The sequence below is a fragment of the Rattus norvegicus genome, chromosome 5, assembly GCF_021556685.1.
Source record: "Rattus norvegicus strain SHRSP/BbbUtx chromosome 5, alternate assembly SHRSP_T2T, whole genome shotgun sequence".
Lineage (NCBI taxonomy): Eukaryota > Metazoa > Chordata > Mammalia > Rodentia > Muridae > Rattus > Rattus norvegicus.
Window position 1 is genome coordinate 55,640,012 of NC_141538.1, and position 22,366 is coordinate 55,662,377.

The 22,366-nt window shown below is 36.9% G+C and overlaps 1 protein-coding gene across 15 annotated transcripts in view; it reads right to left on the reverse strand.

Moving 5' to 3' along the window:
- Positions 1 to 379: 379 nt before the first annotated feature.
- Lingo2 (leucine rich repeat and Ig domain containing 2) overlaps positions 380 to 22,366 on the reverse strand; it is a 1,315,053-nt gene continuing 1,293,066 nt past the window's right edge. For 12 of the 15 annotated variants that reach the window (XM_087548872.1, XM_087548874.1, XM_087548871.1 and 9 more), the window contains one exon: positions 1,842 to 4,472. In XM_087548872.1, coding sequence (XP_087404998.1) covers positions 2,617 to 4,437 — 1,821 coding nt within the window. In that variant the 5' untranslated portion in view covers positions 4,438 to 4,472 and the 3' untranslated portion in view covers positions 1,842 to 2,616. 15 annotated transcript variants of the gene reach the window in all.

A 22,366-nucleotide genomic window follows, 5' to 3' on the forward strand; every position in this document is an offset into this window, starting at 1 on the left:
TTTTGAAAGGCTGTTTAGCAGTATCTGAAGTATTCTAAGGGTCAGATGATTAATCCTCAAGAGAACAGAATCTCTCTTCTTTTGACACAATAACATACAAACCTTTGAAATCATTGAACTAAATATTTTATCTTTTAACTTAAATCCAATTTCATTTTCCTTAGGAGGATTTAGTCAACTTTTATGATTTTTGACAGAAAATAGTAGAATAACAAAGTCATTTTCTCTCTCTCTATCTATCTCTCTCTCTCTCTCTCTCTCTCTCTCTCTCTCTCTCTCTCTCACACACACACACACACACACACACACACAATTTGTCCAGTACACACTTTTTAATGTGTTTCAAAATTAAAAGGAAGTAGATTCTCTTTTGTAAGACTTTCCACTTTAACTTTCTTTATTGTAAGAAGAAAGCATTTAATTTTTCAAGAGTTGAAATTTTGATAGAGTTTAGTTGAGGTTGATACAAATTACTAGAAATGAATTAGTCTTTAAATGTAAATTAAATTTGTAAAACATTTGTGATAATCGTCATGATAATTGAATAAAATCTAACTCAAAGCAGGCAACTATTCAATCTTACACACACACACACACACACACACACACACACACACACACACACACACACAAATCTACAACTCAGTTCCTACCCACTGGCAAAGGATAAATGGGTTTAGAAGTATTGACACTCAATTTGCAAAAGAGTCTATGAAAAATTTTAGAAATAAAGGCCAATTTAATAGTATTAAAGTTCTTCATATTTTCAAATATTTAACAAAGCTAGGCTTTTGAGGGTCAGACCCACAATACTAACAGGAAGAAATCCCAGAATCCTTGTACATATCTTACAATATAACCTAAAGAAGACCTTCCTCAAGATCCTCTCAAAATGTGAAAAGTATAGAGACTTTCTTTATATTGATTACATACATGTCACTTCAAGAATATAGTCTGCATCCAATATTTTTCTGGCCATATGGATATGTGCTTTGAAAGTTATCCAGGACTGAGCCAAATGAAATTATGCTTCCTTTAACCAGGTCACTTATGATAATAATGCTATTTTCTATCTTTCTTTCCTTTTTTCCTTTTTTTCTGTTTTTTTTTTTTTGTTTGTTTGTTTTGGAGTGGTGACATTAACTGCTTAACTGGGTAAATATGCTCAGGTCAGGAAGGTAAAAGAAGCAGCATAGCATTACATATTTGTAGAACTATAGGCTTAACTCTTCCCCAGTGAAGGAACAAAACATTGCTTTTTAGATCTATAATGGTTTTTCTTTTGCTACTTCACACAAAACAAATTCCTCTTATCTATGTAATATAGTTTCCAATATGAAGCTAAAAATCTTGATCAGGAAGCAGGGAAATATCCTGAAGTTGCCTAATCGTGGCCCTACTGTGTATTGGATAGAATTGGGATGTCATGTGCTATGTGTTCCCTTTGATCTGTAGCCGTCTGTCAGCAGCTGTCACATTTGAAAAGGATCATTGGCAGGATCACTACTGTGACGCACTTGTCTCACCCTGCTTCCTATTGACTTCTGAAACCTCTTTATCCAGAGAGCTTTTGGGTAACAGAATTATTGACATTAGACATTGGCGACTATTGCCAAATCTATATGATCAATATTCTCTTTTCCATTGGTCATTAACCCCTTAGCAGTGACTGGCAAAAGTAAAACTAAGCAGTAGCTAAATGGATCACTTTTATGAGTGGCACCTACCTTGCATTCTACAGGCACATCTAGAGACGTACCACCTTCTGGAGAAACCAAGGGCTTCTGTTACAGTAAACTGGTCCAGGTTGGTAGTGTACATATAAAAAATATTCCATTCTGTATCAAAACTAGGCACATGCCTTTATTTATAGTAACAGAAGTTAACAGAGTTGAGCAGTTTTGACTGGGCTCTTGTATCTTGGCATCCTACATCAGACATACACATCTCAACACATCTCAGCCTATTATTCCAGGGATCTATTCTCAGGTTTCTCTGCGGATAAAAGGAAAGTGAGACCACACTTGGATCTATACTGGTGAGTAACTAAAAGCACAACCTCTCATTCATATTGCTTTAAAACATATACAGCATATATGTTTCAAAAAAGAATATATTGATCTCTCTTTTTTTTTTTTTTTTGGTGCTGAACCAACAGTATTGTATGATGCAAGGTTTTAACAAATGATAATAAATACAAATTTTACCATAGAGTATGTTTTAGACAAATGTGTCTTTTTTTAATATGTAAATCCTACACTGTAGGTTGTTCCTTTTAAATTTTTTTTCTTTTAGTTTTGCAGTGGTAGAAAATGTTGAATTATTGTCCGTCAGCATGAGCCAAAGGTTCAGGGTCATTACTGAGATCCCCAGAATGCCAATATTTGCAATGCAAACAATTAGTATCCCACTGTGTGAAGGGCTCTGACACATGCCTGCCTGCCTCTAATCAGCCAGTGTCCATGAGAAGTCTTCCAGCTTCCATGGACCCTGCTTTGACACAGGGGCAGCTGTGTGAAGCTGCCTGATCACCTTGTGATGGACTCGCTATATCAGACGTCTTACTCATTACCAACAGTAACACAGAGACAGTAGTAGTGTGTGTGTGGTGGGCCCTTATATCATTTTCATGTTGAACCTCCTGGGTCCAGCCACCTCCCCTTCTGCAACAGCACCATTGTTTTTTCGGGGCACATACTCAAGGTCAATGCTGTTTTTGTGTTTGCCCTTTCCTCGGCTCCACACAAAAAGAAGGAGAAAACAAAATAAAACCACTCCCAGGAATGTGAAACAGCCCATGGCTGTAGATACCAGTATTGTTTTAAGGTCCAGGGAAAAAGTATTGGCATTAGTGCCGTTGGAAACGGTGTCATTGGAGTCAGTCATGTACATAGGGGTCCTGTTTGCGTAAAGGAAGCGGTCTGAAGTGAATCCCTTCACAGTGAGAGATGCCGTGAAGGTGTCATTCCCAGCAGCATTGCTAGCTATGCAAACATACATCCCACTGTCTTGATCCTGGGCGAAACGGATTTCTAAGGTGCCATCACCCAACACAGTGGCCCTTCCGTTGGACTTGGTGGTGATAAAACGCCTTCGAGGTGTCACCCAGGAAATCACGGGCTGGGGGTCTCCATCCGCGTTGCACTCCAGCTGGACCGTCTGTCCTTCGTCCACTAGGAGGTGCTGTAACTTCTTTTCACGGATTTTGGGTTTTTTGCAGGTAAAATAAAAAGAAAGAGCAGTGCTATGGAAATCCTTAAATGACCTCTCACGTATGGTGTCTGGCCCGGCACACATGGGCTGCTGGCCTCCAAACTGCAGGGTGGCCTGTCGCTGCAGGAGCCAGAGAAGTCGGCAGTCGCACGCTAGTGGGTTGTTGTTAATGCTCAGGACCTCCAAAGCCCTAGGGGAAGAGAAGACATTCTCTTCCAATGTTTCCAGCAGGTTCTGAGATACATTGAGCACGCGGAGGAAGCGGAGCCCTTGGAAGGAGTGAGGTTCAATGGTGCGGAGCTGGGCCCCGACTACATGAAGCTCCTGTAGGCGGATCAGGTCAGAGAACATGCCTGCTTCAATAGTGCTGATGGGATTGTAGGAGAGGTTAAGGTGGGTCAGGTATACAAGGTGTTTAAAGGCGAGGAAAGGGACAGTGGACAGGTTGGTGTTAGTGATCGAGAGGGATGTGAGGTTGAGACCATAGAGGCTATTGGCTGGCATCATATCCAGCAATGGCCAATAGTCGATCTCTAGTTGTTTCAGGTGGAATAATCTTTTAAAGGCATACACAGGCATATTGTTGATATTGAGATGCTTCAGATGCAGGGTGATGAGGCTGCGGAGATGGGAAAGGGCTTCTGTTGGTACCGCTGTCAAGTTGCACTTCTCCAGGGTGAGCTGCTCCAAGCTAAGTAGTCCACTGAAGGCCCTGTGTGATATATAAACCAAATCATTGTCCCCCACTTCTAGAGACTTCAGGTTATGCAGATCCTGGAACATGTAGTCCAGCAAAATGACAATCTTATTCTCACTAATGTCAAGCTTGGTGAGGTTGGACAGTCCCGTGAATACTCCCAAAGGGACCAACTTAAGGCGATTGCCTTTTAGGCGGAGGGAACGCAGGTTAAAGAGATTGTTAAATGCCCCAGGTTCTACATTGGCGATGATGTTGTCGCTCAAGTCTATCTCCTCCAACAGAGGATATGAGATGAATTCTTCGGGGTTTATGCTCTTTAGTCGATTTTTGCTCAGGTCCAAGATTTTGGTCTCAATGGGAATGCCTTCGGGGATCGCGATCAAGCGTCTTCTGTGGCAGCTAACAGATTTGTTCTGGGCAGAGCACTCACAGCGAGCAGGACAGCCAATGGTGGATCCCATGAAGAGTAACACCATAGCCAGACCCAGGAATGGCTGCCAGCATGGTATAGCCGTGTGAAGCATGACTCCACTGTTTATTCTACACCTTGGTTATGGGCCTGCATGATTGGAGAAAGAGAAGGTGAAAAAGACATGTTAGAATAGAGACAAGAGCCAAATTAAGAAACCAAGTTATAGCACATAGTTACGGGATTTGGTTGCAACCAGATCTAGGATTGTACACAAAGGTTCACATATTATCTACATTACATTATTTGGGGGAACGTAGGTGTTCTTGACTATTAAGTGGGAATAATGAAGTTAGAGAACGACAAAAAAAAAAAAAAAAAAAAACCACAAAGGAAAGTGCATGGTAGCTCCTAGGTATGATGGAGAAAGTTTATTGTAGATAGACGGGGAGTACAACCAGAGACGGGGACACCTGCCAGAGTCCAGAGTGGCTATGTAAGCCATATTGGAGGAGGGAGCACAAGGAGACAGAAAAGGAGAGAGCAGCTTCGGACCTAGAGCAATAGCCTGGGCCAAAAGACTGGCCAAGAAAGTAGAAGAAAGGGCCAGGTAACCAAAATGGCTGGAGTATATAGGGATGGGCAGTTAGGAGAAGGCAGTCCAGCCCTGGTTTGGAAAAGTTTAGGCTAGGGGGAGGGGTATGCCAGCCAGAAGGGCCCTATAACAGGTATGGACTGAAGAATGCAGGGAGAGCCTGTCAGTCAGCCTCTGTTGTGATATGTTAATGGGCACCTCAACCATTTGTCCTATCAGAACGTACAAGGTGACCAACTCAGAATTGGAAAAGTAGAAAGAGAAGTTCAACGTCGGGCATAAATTTCAGACACAGTATGCTAGGAAATATAAAACTTCCCCATAGAAACTAGGTATGAGTCTGGTATTTGTAGATGTCAGAAAACAAAAGTTTTATAACAAACAGTAAGAAAACAAGCATGTCACAAAATAAATACAATTTTTTATATTGTGAAAATTATTTCAGTCAAAAGCATTACTGAATAATATAAATTTCTTAGAATAAACTTGACAAGCCATTTTCAGAACTACTCACAACTATTGATCAGTTCAAATTCAGCTTACTAAATAAACTACATTTAGATAAAAGAGCAAATTTTATAGACATACTCTCAATGAGACATATTATAAAAATATTTTTGAAATTAAAACATAATTCTGAGGTTGAAATAATTCAAGTGGTATATATCAATATCTTAAGTACATTTTAATTGATTTTTTTAGGAAGACTTAATAATTGACATTAGTTTTATGTATTTCTTACATTTTATTTTATTTTTTTCTGATTTGTCTGAGGGGAAATTTAGAACTCTGTAAATGTCAGAGCTCAGTTATACTATTATATAGCTATATGATAAATTCCATGTCAGCAATGCACTTCAAAATTATATTTTCAAGATAAACACATGCAGCAAACCAATTAGAACTATTAAAACTGAAAGCAATGATAACAGTACTATATGATATTGATATAAAATATGAAAGCTAGACAAGGAATTATTTTAAAATCTACTTGAGATTAATAATCAGTTTATATTGTTGATATTTAAGATGCAGTGAGAAAGATTATAAGTAATTGGGAATATATACCCAGAAGAAAATTCAATTTAATATTAGAGCTAAGAAGTATTTTTATGAATCACATTAGAAACAGGGAATAAAAAGATAATTGTATTGCACAAATTTGCAATATCTTGCTATATCAGACACACACACACACACACACACACACACACACACAAAACTTCTTACCTGAGAATATATTTTAAACTCAAATAAGAGAGAATGTGTTGAAGATGGTAATAAATGAACAGGTGTTGTTTATCAGAAATAAGGCAAATAGTGACAAAGAACTAGGTGGTAAATGTAATAAAATATAATAAAATTTTAATATAATCAATAAATATAAGCAAAGGCAATTAATTTCAATAGTGAACTAAAATGAAAATTGCTTAGTATTATACTATGTCAGAATTTGCCTTTAAGACAAATTGGTAGTTTTACCAAAGCATTAAAAAGTTTAGAAATAAATTAGTATTCACATACAAATTTCAGAAGTGTAGACTGAAAACTCAAATCAATAATGAGGTTTAATTGATACATTTCAAATGTAAATATATGTACACTTAGCATGTGCACCCTTTTGATCCATATATTCTACATCCAGAAATGGATCTTTATGAAATAATTAAACATATAGGTGTGGGTGTGTGTTTCCACACACATACTACTGGTTTGTCTGTAACAGAGGGGAACTAGAAATGTGTAACAGAATGAGCTGAGTTATATTAAGTATCATTTGGTCACAAAATAAAATACCAAGCAACCAATACACTATAAATGGAGTTTTAATTATTCATGTGGATAAGTAATGCATTTGTGATTATAAGCATTATGTGAAGATGGGTCATGGAAACGAATTCTTTCTCTAAATAACTGTACTATAAGGTGTTCCCAGTCACAGCATATCGAGTTCTATCCCTCAGGCATTGTCCTTTATATTTTTACTATTCTAGTGGATATTGTAATTGTGGCTCCTTGCGTTCTCCTAACTAGAAACGGTTTGACATATTTTATTTGAATATTGAAATATTTTGCCCACTTTTAGCTGGGTTGTATTTAATAATTTAGATGTAAAACCTACTTACATATTCTAGATACCAAGGTCTTTAATCCTAGATGTGTGTACGATACATATTTTCTTAATGCTCTTATTGGTGTCCTCTACAAGCAGGTTTTAGGATCTCTGTGAGTCAGTGTCGCCTTTTCTTCCTTTAGTGGTTTTTACTTTCCGTTCTACCTAAGATCTCTGTCTTTGCGACTATCATGAGGATTTTTCTCTCTATGTCTTCTAGACATTTCACTTTGAGCTTTTACTTTTAGGTACATAATTCGTTCCTATTTTACTTTTTGTATGTTATGGGGCAAATAAATATCTAGGTGTCTGAAGATACAAAGTTTTGCAGCCCGAGTACCACTTTTAATACTCACTTGCCTTATGTTCTGAATGGCCTCGTGGCACTGTCAAAAGTCACCTGAAAAATGTGTACCTGTGTATTTCCAGAGTTTATTCTATGGACTTGTCTGTCTGTTCACTAAAACCACTATTTATGATTACCATTCACACTAACCTCTGAATATTGAAAATGTCATTCCTAATTTTTTTGTCTTCTTTCAAAGAATCCTGTAGCTCTATTAGATATGTGAAACTGCGTGTATCCACATCAGTTTCATAACTGGTTAAAAATATCTAGCGAGATAATAGCGTAATTGTGCTGACTGTAGATGAATTTGTAAAGAATTGGTAGTGTAATAACACTGAGGTTTTTAATCTGTGAGGACAGCATTCTCTTTGTTTACACTTTTCAGTTCATTTGACAAATGCTTTGGAATCTATAATTAGTGTATTAACTTCTTAAAGTTTATAATGTATACCTGTTTGTATCTTTTTCCACACAATCAATATGTTGGTCTTTAACTTTAATGTTTATAAATGGTTTTCATTAGGGTGAGCATGATCGCTTGTTTGTTGACAAGAATTTACATTTTAATGTAAGTATTGGGTTTTGAAAAGTGCTTTTCTGTACCTCTATGGACATAATCTTATTGACCTTCTTTATTATTGTTTTAGCATAATAAATATATTAACAGAAAGCAATAATCACTTTTCCTTAATTTATGTGTATAATATAAAATATAATATAAATAATATTATATTATATATAATATATATATATATATATATATATATATAGCAATACAGAATATTCCCATGTTTCTCTTTAGCAGCCAAAAATCTAAACCAAGCCAAACCAAAACCAATCAAACAAAACAACAGGTTACAGGATAATTTTTTGGTTTTTGTTTTGTTTTTGAGGATTTTGTTGTTCGCTTGCCAATAATTAACTTGGGTGCCTTATATCACTCTCTCTCTCTCCCCTCCCTTCCCCTTTCTTTCCCTCTGTCCATATGTCTATATCTCAGTGAATATTTTGTGTCCACTAGTGGTGGATGTATCTTTGCATTTTGGGGTAGATTGGTCTCTATAAGTCATTATCATTTATTTTCTATTTATCTTTTCCAAATATAATACTTTTGATACTTATTTGGAAATGTCATACTTTGTACCCGAATCACACTTGCTTCCTGTTACTTCTAGGTCCACCCTCCTACCCTTGAGCTCTCTATAAGACAAAAGCAAAAGCAAAAGCATACAACAATAATAAAACCACCAAGTCCAATTTGTGTTGCTTATATACTCATTAGAGTGTGGTCAAGTTCCCAGTGACCATCCAGCCAAAATCTGAGTCTTGTCCTGTCTTAGCACCCCACCCCCTGACAACTGTGAGGCACTATACTTCAGCATCCCTGTCACAATTTTTAAGAAGACTGTTCCATAGCTTCATGAGTCTCAACTGTGTGGGGGAGAGGGGCTGGCGTCACAGAAGCTTCCAATGTCTCTCATTCTCAGTAATGAGTCTGTACTCATCAGCATGGACCACAGACATCAACATGGTCTTCAGCAGCAACACTGACCTTTGAACCTCCGCATGGCTTCTGGTACATCAACACGGGGCACACTGACATCATCAAAGTCTCCCTCAGTGACAACAGATATTAACTTTGTTCCCTGGGGCAGCACAGAACATGGAAGTTCCTTCAGGAGATTCAATCCAGAAAAAAAGTGATTTTTCATCTTGGACATCCTGCTGCTGATCAGAATCGACATGTTGTGGAGAGTGCCTATAGGAGCTCCAGGCTGTTGCATACCTCCTGACCTTTATGTCTGCAGCCTGTGGGCAGCTCTGCATCTCATGCAGCAGGGCAAGCAGCAAGGACAGCAGCAGTAGCTGTGGCTCCATGCTACAGGCTGGGCTTGGGTGGGCAGGGCAGTGACAGGGTGAGGCAGGTTCTGCCATGTTTTCGGATTATATAATACCATGGAATTTTAAGAGTATCTTCCTATAAGCCTTGACTTTTGTTTGTTTTTTCAGAGATGCTGTGTACTCTCCAGGATCATCTTCTGCTACCTTATCCCCCTGCAAATCCTCTTTGGGGTCCTGGCAGTGTCCTGTGTCCCTGTGCTGGTGCTGGTCATTGCTGCCATCTGGAATCTACCTCCCTCATCATATAAATGGTTGGTAGTGTTGTTTAGCTCGTATAAACGTTAGTTTTTCAATATTGTTTAGTCAGTTACTAGGCGATGTGCATTAAAACCACCAAATGTGAGCTGTGTGTCATGGTGCACACTTTTAATTCCAGCTCTGGGAGACAGACGTAGGCATGCGTCTGAGTTTAAGTCTAGTCTAGTCTGTAGCTCTAGGACATCCAGATCTACACAGAGAAACCGTATCCTGAAAAACTAGGAAGTAAATAAATAGTAAGTAAGTAAATAAATCAACCTAAATATGAGTAAGTTTTTGTTTTGTTTTGTTTTGTTTTTTTAATTCTATAGGTCCTATACCAACCAAATGGTTAGTTTGGGGTATAATAAATTTTGTGGTTAGACAGAGTCTATATTTACCTTAATTAATAATCCTTGCCTTGATTTTTTTACCTTAGTTATCAGTTTTGGGTATATTCCATTTTGAATCAGTTCATTTCAGTTTTTAGAAATGAAATATATGAGTAAATTTTGCTAGTTTTATAAAAAACAATACTGAAGACAACCATGCATATCAACCAAATAAAACTAAGAGAAAGACAGCCCAAGTTCAGCTTTTTCTGGAGAGCAAACATTAAGTGAAACCAGTTATTAAAATCAGATTCTGAGAAATATATACTGGCAATTATTTGCTTTATCAATCATTCTATAAGTTGAAGTAATACCTTCCCTCGGTATTGTCCTTTGGGCTCAAAGCTCAGGTTTAAGCAAGTTTTCTTGAGCTTCTAAGGTATCAACGAAAACAGACAAAATGTGGTGTGACATTGCAAATGACAGAGCAGCTCTTGCTTGCACAAGCTCAAGGCTTTTCAGTGTATTATTTTTTCATACTTTTGTCATGTTTGCATTTTAGCATTTAATTGACCTCTGTTGTAGCATACAGTGAATTTTTGTTGAATCCTCATGAACTTATGTAGTACTAATAATCACTGATATATTGCATTTAGGGATGGTATTTTGATATTAAGTACCTGTCTCTTGTTTTCTTTTCTTTTATAATTTAGATTTTCTTAATACTGTACATAAATTCCTTCACTACTTTTTTCTTTCTTTTCTTTTTAAAGATTTACTTATTTTATGTACATGAGTCCACTGTAGCTATCTTCAGACACACCAGAAGAGGGCATCAGATCCCACTATAGATAGTTGTGAGCCACCATGTGATTGCTGGGATTTGAACTCAGAACCTTTGAAAAAGCAGTCAATGCTGCTAACCACTGAGCCATCTCTCCAACCCTATTTTTTCTTTTATTGGATAATTTTTTATTTACATTTCAAATATTATTCCTTTTCCTAGTTTTCGGGACATAAGCCCCCTATCCCATACCCCTCCCCTTCTTCTATAAGAGTGTTCCCTTTCCCATTCACCACTGCACACACACTCACACATTTCCCTACACTGGGGCTCCAACCTTGACAGGCCCAAGGGCTTTTCCTTCCATTGGTGCAAATTGTTCCACTGTTTTGTTGCTACAGTGAGTACAGTAAACATTTTTATTTTATCACAGTCTATTTAGATTAGACATTTGCTATTGTTTGCATCTTAGATGTGCCAAAAGGGTTTGATTCCCAGCCATGCATGCTCTGGCGATGTAGAGCAACATTTAGAAGGTAGTCCCCTAGGGAAAGAAAGCTAGGTGATTGAGTGTTTGCCCACACAAGGGCCCTTCCTCTCTTCTCTGCTTCTCAATCCTATTACATGAACAGATCTGTTTGATTACTCCTTTCTGACAGCGTGGTGTGTGATCACCAGCAGCAAGCAACTGGCCTGGGCAAACATAGATGGAAAATGCTCAAACTGGGATTCAGTGTCTTTCTTCCTTTAACATCCAACGTGTCTGTGCTTTGTTACAGTAATGGGACACTGTCAACATTACATTTACAGTTACATTCTCCTATTTTCTGGTGAGCAAGGAAGAATGAGTCCTAGGCACAGGGAAACATATGTGTGAACACATGTAAACAATGGAGAAAACCCTGCTAATCTAGAACGGGTTGGACAAAGACCGAAGAATTAAGAGGGGTTGAAGAGTTAATTATGAAAATGAGTTTATAAGGTGTTTGTAAACCGCGATAAGCTATTTCAACTTTATCCTGAAGGCAATGGAAAGCTAGCAAAATGTTTTATGCAAAGCAGCAATGACATGAGATTAATCTAAAGGCAGTAGAAAAAAATAAATTTCAGGAAGGAAAGACTCGAAGCTGTAAAGCTAGGAGACTATTGTATTCGAGAGATACTCTGACAGAGCTGAAATGCTGCACTTAGGAACTGGCTGCACAAAGTATAGGGAAGAACGAGGAGAAGATGATTTCCAGTCTTTCGGTGACTGAGGCCTAATGGTCTTTATTGAGACAAGGCCTTAAAACAGCAGTAGAAATTCTTGGCTCTTTCAAATGTGTCCATTACTGGAACAAAGAGTGTCAGTCCTTGAACAAATTAATGATTTTCTATGTCTTATGGAACATAGATGAGGGAAAGCTCCAGAGCCTCAACTCTACAGAAAAATATCAAAAACAGAAAACAAAACAAAACAACAACAACCTTCTGGCTACTAAGAAATGCAGAGCGTTTGAGAAATAGTTCTTCAGGGAAGAGCACATCAATTGGTTGTCCAGTAACAACCATCTATAAAACATGCATAAAGTAACATTATCCAGACCTACACAGGCTCTGTGTATCTGTATGTGTCTCGTCTCTGTGTGTATACGTGTGTGTGTGTGTGTGTGTGTGTGTGTGTGTGTGTGTATAACAACAACTAATTTTAAAAAGGCTATGGATTTTAAAGAGAACAAGGATACTTGTACGGGGGGCTTAGAAAGAAAAGGAAGGGAGAAATAATGTATTTATATTATATTCTTATAAAGCAAAAGTAGAAAAGAATTAGTCTTTTCAAATGTGTGTGTATATATATATGTATATGTATGATATATTTCTTTTGTAGGATAAATAAATGTATATTATAATTATAATTATATGGCTCTGGCTTTCTGTGGATAAACATTTTATTATATGATTAGGTTAGTACTTCTAAGTTTATTTCAAACTGAGGGTAAGAAACATATCATCATTCTTTATTTAAACTCTCCAGGGGCATGTTGCTATATGTGGCAGAGTTTGCTTAGTGTATAAATAACTAATTAGATAAGAAGATAACTGGCATATTATTATCATTTAGTTCAATAATGATTTAGGAAAAGTCTTTATTAGATCTATTAATTTAACTAAGAGGGCCTACTATGGAAAAACACTATGTAATATGACCCTGAACGAAGATCCTGAATTATATCTAGATATATGTTCTTTTTTGTTATGTTTTTTTTGTTTTTGACAGGGTCTTACTATATAGCAAGGCTGGCTTCAGACTTAGTCTTCTTCAGCTTCTCATGTGTATGTACAGCTGTATGCTACGATATCAAGCACTAATATTTTTTCTTCCATTTTTATTAAATTGGGTATTTCTTGTTTACATGTCAAATGTCATTCCCTTTCCTGGTCTCCTGTCCATAAGTCTCCTAAACCCTCCCCCTTCCCTTCTATATGGGTGTTCCCCTCCACATCCACCCCCCATTACCGCTCCCCAACAATCCCCTACACTGGGGTTCCAACCTTGGTAGGACCAAGGGCTTCCCCTTCCACTGGTGCCCCAACAAGGCTATTCACTGCTGCCTATGAAGCTGGAGCCCAGAGTTCATCCATGTATAGTCTTTGGGTAGTGGCTTAGTCCCTGGAAGCTCTGGTTGTTTGGCATTGTTATTCCTATGGGGTTGTAAGCCCCCTCAGCTCCTTCAGTCCTTTCTCTGATTCCTCCAACAGGGGTCCCTTTCTCAGTTCAGTGGTTTGCTACTGGCATTTGACATGTTCTGGCTGTGTTTCTCAGGAGAGATCTATCTCTGGTTCCTGTCAGCATGCACTAATATTTTTTAAATGGACATTTTTTGGCTCTAGTAAAAAGACCTATCAAAAAAATATGTAGTCAGAATGCTAAAAATATACACCAGAGAAAAGACAGCCTTTCAACAAATGATGTTGGGTAAATAGAGTATTAGTTTTCAAAAAAAGAAGGAAGATCTTTTTCTCTCACTCTGTTCAAAAATCATATCAACATGGATCAAAGACCTTCATGTAAGAGCTGGAACTCTAGAATTTTTACAGAGACCATGGAGAAACTCTTCGGCAAAGTTGTCCTTCTAATAGCTAGGAAACAATAGCAAGAATTGACAGATGGGATTGTATAAGGAAACAGTTAGTATGTGAGGGGACAAACTATGTAAATGGGAGAAAACAAGAAAAAGAAACTTTTGTTAGTTGTATGTCTGCCAGAGGGTTAATACCTAGAACATAGAAAGAACTGAAGTAGGGAGAAAGCCAATATCCTAATCAACAATTGATCTGATGGACAGACAGTTCTCCAAAGAAACTAAGTACTAAGAAACAAACAAAGTACTAAGAGACAGGAAAAAATGTGCTCAATAGCATTAGGCCTCAGGAAAAAGGCAAATGGAAACAGCATGCAGTTTTCAGTTCACCTCAGACAGCACGGCTGCCACTGAAAACAGAAGAGCAAAGCTGGTGAGAAGGTGACTCAGGAACTGCTAAGTGCTACTGGTAGGTGTGCAGATTGGCCTATCTCCTGTGAAACTCAGGTCAGTGCTTTCTTTAAGAGCTAGCATATAAGACAACTATACTGATCCTGAGTGGGTACTCAAAGGACTCTTTAGTCAATGCGACATGGATAGAGTTAGGCTTATTAAAGCACTGCTATGAATACTTGTATTATAGGATACGCCTAGATAGCCATCAATATAGACAAGTGGGTAATATATATTGGGATTTTATTTGGCCATAAAAGGATGAAATTATGTTGTTGGCTAGAATATTTATACAACTGGGGATATCATATTGAGCAAAAAAAGCCATACACAGAAAAACAAATAATGCATATTTGATTCGTGGGAATTATATAATTCTTATATAAGCATATACACTTGATATAAAATAATAAGGCAGACTTGAGAAAGGGGTCTAACAGGAAGTGCAGACTAGGAAGATGAAACTGAGGTGAATACAGTTAAAATGCATCATTTATTTGAAATAAATTATCTTTCTGAAGCTTATTATTATACATGATGAATGTAAGCAAGCAAACAAACAATTAATAAAAACCAAAACCAAAAACATCAACAACAAAACAATCAGAAAGCAGAAAGTAGCCATGTTGCTTCAGATCCGGAGGAGTGTGGCCATTTTATTGCTGACAAAAATATAAAATCTGGGCCCACAGCTCAGACAAATTCTTTGATATAGCTTACAAACTTCAGAGGAAGGTGTTCTCCTCACAAACATTTCTCTGTTTTCGTCTGGAAGGGCTAACTGCTGACTCCATTTAGCTCTCGCTGTCAGCAGAAGTCTTTTCCAATCAAAGCTTGCTCATAATGTCCAACTGTGACCAGGGTTTGACAAGATGAACTTTGTTTTGTTAAGAATAAAGCAGGAAAGTGAAATCCACAGGGAACTTACTAGGTTCTTTCCACTAATTCTGATCAAAGGTTCTCTCTCCAGCACCGTGATTAGTGCCTTTTAAAACTTAGTGAAGTTGGGTATTTTCATAGTTTTTGTTTTCTCTATGCTGACTGTTTACTTCCCACTTATGCTTAAATGAGAGAAACACAAATGCAGGCATCAGGAAGAATGCAAAAAAAAATAAAATCAATGTACAAAAATAGAAGAAGCAAGTGTCTGGGCTCACTTACATGGCTCAGGTTCTGATTATGGTATTTACTGATGGGACATGGATGGTGACACCTCTGCTTCTTACTATCTCCCCTGTTGACATGTTGTCAAGAATCAGAAAATTGATCACTAATGGCAGATATACTAGGTGCCAAGTATGTTAATAGGCAGTCTTCATAGCCATTAGTAAGAGATAATGATTTGGTTTCTTGAGACTCTGCTTGTTATAAGAGAGGTCAAGCAAAAGGCTCTCCTCAGAGGATAGTAGGAGACTGCAGGAAGTCTTCTAATGGATGACAGAGCAGTCAGGAAATGTGCACAGATTATACAATGGAGAAGGAGAAAAGGTGAGATTTAAACAGATGTAATCTCTAAAAAGACAAGAGAGGAGAGGGGTGAGAGCCTCTATTGTGGAAAAGGAAGGTTGAAAGGACCCAGTACATAAATGGATGGTAAAGTGGGGATAAAGGAGTGGTAAACACTGTAAGCTGGAAATTCTATGCTGAGTTTTCTGGCAACTCTGCAAGGACATAAAGCAATAAATGCACACCGTGTTAGTCTCTATGAAATCCTGTGTTAGAGAATGATTATATATCTCCCAATAGAGCTATTTCCCAAAATGGAGAAAGAACCCATGAGGTACCGAAGAGAGGAAGTGAAGGATTTGGATGACTAAAGTCGCACCAAGTAAATCTGGCGTCTTAAACAGATTAAACATTCCAGATGTCGAAAATCATCAATCACAAATATCATTGTCTACCAAAATAGAGTTTTGGAACTTGTATGAAGGATTTGAAATTTAAAATGCTTTAGTTTTAAAGGACCCAAGTGAACTTGATATTAAAACCCAAAGCCTCAAACCTAATGGGAAGCGCAGTATATTCTCCTACATAACCTCCAGTCATCATACTAAGCATCATATTTCCACCTCCGTTCCTTTATTTAGATTTGGTTGGAGAATGTGGATACTGAAACTTGGAGAATCCTAAAGAAAATATGATTGCCTCTATGAAAGCCAGGCTGGTGGATCATCCAGTGTGTTCTGTGTTATAAAACAATGATTAATGTCAACCATAAAGGGTAATGGTAAGTGGTACTCAGGGAAACATGTGCTCACCATCTACAATGGTATTTCTCAACCATATTTCACACTGTCTCTACAAATATCTGAAGGATATCTGTACAGGATGTATATAGTAATGTGAACAATGACTATTAGATGTTCAGACTATATAGATCTTAGCCAACATACATAACGCAAATTTGTTCATCTGTCTGCAGATTAAGCTCCTCATGACTCACTGCAATATTGTTTATATAAATTGACATAAAATGAATACAAAATTAGTATTGGACATAGAGTCGGGTAACATCTTTGTTTTGTCCCTCTGTTTACTTTTAATAGTTGGTTTACCTAGAAGAGGTCAGAAGATTAAGACAGTTCTTACTGATCTGGAATCACCAGATTAATTAGTATTCTCTGGAACTGACAGATTTTAAAGTTGACTCCTTTGGAGTTTAATGGCTTTTCTGGATCTGCAGTCAAAAAGTATCATATACTTTGACTTGGAGGAGTGAATCTGTCTGTTGAGTAGTCATTTCACTGTCATTGGGGTATCATATGCCGAATTCCCACTACCCTCCTGGGCAGCAGCACTGTGAAGGACAGCAGGACACCATGGTCCTAATTTTCTCAGACACGCTGTATTTAGGACATGGCAGAAAATGCACCCTCACTGAAGAAGGACCCTGGAAGTGCAGATATCATCCAAATGCTCTGCCACAGGAAAACATCTACTCACTATTTGTTTTGCAAAGTATCTAGCCAAGAGGTCAAAAGCACGATACATCTGTAGCTGCAGAGGAAACTATTCAAGATTTCCCATAATCCCTCTAAACTGATCTCATAATTTTACAGGTGAAGTCACCCATTTGCTGACATCTCATTTGCCTGAGGTTGCAGCCTCGATAGTGGAGAAAATACTTCTATCCGCCATTTCCTGACTCCCGAGGTTTCCCCTTTGCTGTTTGTATTTTATTCATTTATTTACTTTTTGGCCAGGATACTTTGAGCTCTTCTATTCATACTTTCTCTTTTTTCTTCATAAATTACTGCATAATACCTTTTAGAAAGGTAACCTACATTCTATCTCTCTATCTGTATATTTTTTGTTGGTTTTGAGACGGTCTTTTGTCGCCATAAATTGTTTTGAACTTCTAGTTGCCCTGCCTATGATTTTGTAGTGCTGGGTGTGTGTGTGTGCGCGTGCGTGCATGCGTGTGTACATGTGTGTTTTTGTGTATGTGTGTGTGTGTGTGTGTGTTTCTTAAAAATAGAAACGCACACAGCTTTCTCAGTTTCCTCGGGACTATGCTGGCTTTTCCTACAACCATAGAAAAAAACCAAATCTATTTTGAAACATGAGATCATCTTGTATTCAGGTAACTGACTAACAGTGAAGATTGTCCTAAGCCATTAATTAATACTTTTGTTTAATCTCTCCTCTGCAGGGTGAGAGCTCCCAGTCCTGGTATTTATTTTGATCTCTTTGAAATGCAAATTATTGCTCTTCTCCAATAGTTTCAAATCTCCTTTTAGCCTACATAGAGACACATTTGTATATGTAGATAAGCTTATTCTACTTAAGATTTTTACAAATGCAAGTGGGGCTGCCTAAGCTAAGGTTTACTTCCCATCGAAATTAATATTACTAGTCAAAAGGCAGTCAGTCTAAAACGTAGTAGCTTCCTCAGTGTGATTTGAAGTGCCCACAAACTATTGGGCAGTGTTTAATCATGTGCTAGACCATTGATCTGTGGCAAATCTTGACGCTGTCTTATTCTTAGTTTTCTTACTGAAAGTGCAGTCATTGTAGCAACTCTACAGGAGAAAGTCGCAAGTGTGTTAGACACTAATTACCTCAATGCATTCAAGTTCATTATTGATATAATTAGTTACCAACTTGGAATAGATTAAGGTAAGCAGGCCCCATGGCAATTTTTTTTTCATAAGAAATGAGTTGAGTCTTTCTAAAGATAAGACAAAAGATGCTCTGAGATGTGTACTTCTGCTTATTTAGGGAGAAGAAAGCAGCATTTGGCTGTCTGCTGACTCTTAGTCTTAAGATGAACCTCAGCTAATCTGTGTGCTACATGTGGCCACAGAGGACAGCGGCTCCTTTAGAGAGTTATTAAAGTTTACTTGAGAAAGTGAGATCAAATGGAAGAGAATACTGTTGGGCAGCTTTTCTTTTAGATTCCTGAGTTTTAGTGACTGTCTCATAAAGAGCCAGAATCTTTAAAATGCAATACTCATGAACAAAGGCACAACTCTCCGGAGGTTACCTGATTTAATTAGTCTGGGCTAAATGCACCTAGGCATTTTAGCCTCATTCTTGTGAAAAGCTGTTAAGATAAGATAGCTGCTTTAAATTCCTTCTGGATCACTCTGGAAATGAAACAAATATAAATTTGTATCAGCGTCTGTGACTGATAAACCCTGGAATCTTAGTGGCTTAAATTGTAGAGGTGTCTTACTTCTCTGTTCCACGAAATCACTGGGGGATTTGGGCTCTCTCATGGTTTCCTCTCTTCCTGGCTATTTGAAAAGGCGCTACAATTTGATGCTTTTATGAATGAGATTTCGTGATTACAGTCCATTTCCCACAACTCGGTCAAGTAAGCACATAGTTGCAACAGAGGCTTGGAAAGGCCCAGTATATATGTGATCATTAAACGGAGTAATTGGCAACTGATTCTACTGTTAACTTATTTTGTGTGCCCTGCTTTGTATTTCTGTGCTTATGTTATTCTATAAAGGGCTTAAGCATCTATAATCAGCCATCTTATCTAAAAATATCATTAACTTTGTATTTAATTTATTTTCTCATATTTTCACACATGAGATGCCAGCACATCTTACCACATTAAGGTTCAATTTAGGGCTTTAGTTAAAGTAACCATCTTTTTGTTGGAATCCACACTGAATCCAAAATTCCTATTGGAGTACCCATTCTATTTTTTCTATTTTTTATTCATTTTCTAAGTAGATAAGAAATCAGATTTACCCCCAGTAACTTTAGTTCTATGGAAAGATTTTGGTTTAAACAAGAAAGTCCTTCCTTATTTATAATGGCTTAAATGTGAAATAAACTCAAGCACAAGAAATAACACCATATGCCACACCCCCCAAATTCTAAAATATATACCCAAGGAATCTCTGAAAGATAATCTGGAACTGCTTGTCATTTCTTCTGAAGGCACACTAGTGTTATTCAAAATAGAAAGAGAGGTTATCTTGATAGTCATGAATGATAGGAATTATTAGATAGGGGGAAAAGGATGCTGCTTTCTGTCAGCTTCCTAACATAGAATGTAACACATGAAGTGTCTGTTCTTATCTCATACCAACGGGAAATCTTTTGTTTTTATAGTCCATATTTGGAGGAGACAAAGGCTAAATCCAACCTGTCAGAGAGCTCCATAGCCATCAAGCTGTGTGGGAACATCTACTTCTTTACATTCTCACTCTGCCCTGCTCTGACTCGAGGGGATCCATGGGAACATTCATGCAACTGGGATTGGTCAATTACTGCATGAATTCTGAGCACAGAATCTGAAGATATGGATATGGCTTCATAGCAATGTTATTACCAGAAAGCTGGGCTCTGAAAAGCAGCCAAGGAAGGAAGTTTATTTAGCTGAAGTCAATAAACATACACTGGGTAATGTCTATGTGCAAGACAGAGCTGTGGACACATTAGCGTGTAAATGTAATTCATGTTCTCAAACAGCTTACGGTCAGTAGGAAAACTCTGATGTCAAGTTAATGGTGTTAAATGGTTTTTCCTAAATTTAAATCAATTATAACTGTAAACAAAGATACAACTTGTTAAATAAACCAAATTACAGTGAAACTGATGTATAGCCTATAAGTATCAGTATATTTATTATTATTCTCTTTAATCGTCTTTGATACTAGAATTAAAATGACAACTACAGGAGAGATTCATGGGGAAAGTTCAGAGTCTTCTAAATGAAAAAGAAGAAATGAATCTTTGTCTCTATGATTAGTATAATTAAGAAAAACTATTTAGGCATCAAAGACTGGGAAGAGTTTAGTAAATGTGAGCTAGCAGTGTGTGGAGGAGTGTGTATTCAGTGAACTCATTCTTTTTCTAGAACAAGGCTTGTGGAATGAAGAGTGTATATCCAGATTTTCAGAGAATAAGGTAGGATTGTGATTTTAAGGCTAACCTCAGTGCCATGGTAAGGCACTGCTTTAAAATAATAAGGAAAAGATGAAAGAAATATTTTTTAATGACCATTGATTTCATCATGTACATTTAACAAGGAGGAAGAAAACTAATCACAGAAAGAGATAAGCAGCATACACATTCTATATAGTATATAGATATTATATATTATGTTATATATATATATATATATATATATATATATATATATATACACCATATTTTTATTCAATTAGTTGACCATGTTGGCAGGTTAGGATAGAAGATAAGTTTGTGTTTTGGTTGCTACTTCTATTTTCTCTGTTAATATTCTCCAAGTTCATCTCTCTTTCAAGTGTCTCTTGCATACTTTTTGTACATATGGCTTATTCTATAATAACCTACATTCTATAAGTTGGTGTCTTTATGTCTTGTTAGAATAATAGTTCTGAACAGTGGCACCTCTAACTTTAAGTACAGAGTAGTTAGTTGGAATGCTTCAAAAAGACTGGCCAATGGGTCTAAGTTAGCTGATCTACTCAAAAACTTCCTGTCCCTTCATTTATTAGAGTTCCACAGGAAGAAAAATAGGAATTTCTTCTTGTGCTGAACAAGAATGTATACAGGGTTAGCAGTAATTGTCTTCTGACATAACAAAAATCATATCACGTTTCCCAACAATAGATGCTACTTATATCATGAGTTTTGTCTAATCTATTTCACCTCTACATGTTGTTACCTATCTTTATACAAACTCGATTAAATAATAAATACTATAACAAGTATAATCAGAGTGGAAACATTGAAATGCACAATATGTATATGGCAGAAATGAACGTATAGTTTATCTGAAGCTTATTTTTCAAGGCTTTAAAATAGATAGTTGGTCTCTGGAAAAAAAATAAAGTCTAAAGAAGTGTTGAAATAATGTCATTTTCCTCATTACAACCAGAAGATTAACAGTAAACTTTAAAAGGGATAATTATGTCCTCTTTCATTTTTACCAGGTTAAATACTTTGTACCTAAAAACCAGAGTACCACATGGCATTCATTTCACACCATAGGAAACACCTTGAAGATGTAAATGGCTCGTATATCTATTATTACTCTTTCTAGGTATGGTGAAAATATGAAGACAGAATGGGCCCTTTTGAGAGGTCAAATATTTAACAAATGGAGACTTCCCCTCATACTTCCTGCTTTCTCAAATTTCTACCATTCCCATCTCATGCCTCAAAAACCACTCCCTTTATAGTACAGTTTTCTTCATTTCATTGGTTGGAATGAATAGGGTAATAACAAGTACTCTTTTTTTATTCTTTTTGATACGTTATTCCTAAGGAGTTAACAGAAAAGTCATATTGCTGGCTTGATTTATTTGTTTAGGTTGAGAATATATATATATATATAACTTAGAAGTTTAATTTATTATATATAATTAATTATAATTTATATATTTGAGGATCAGTTGGCCCCTGTGTATCATATATGTAAATACATATATGTATATACATATATATTACATACAAATGAAAATGAATGAAAACCAAATATGTGTATTTTAAAGTTTATTTATATTTGGGTAAACATTTCTTGGATCATAGGGATTTAGATTATCTTGAATATTATGTTTACCTTCATTCAACATACATGGTAATTATCCCCATCTGGGTAAATTTTCTTTAAAGAAAAACCAATAAAAAGCTCAGCAAACATATTTTTATGATTCAAAATGAAGGTGAAAACCAGATGCAGCATGAAAGAAAGAGCTCAGAGACAGCATCGAACAAGCTACACAGGCGTGAATCCAGGAAATTCATCACCACTTACCACACCAGGGG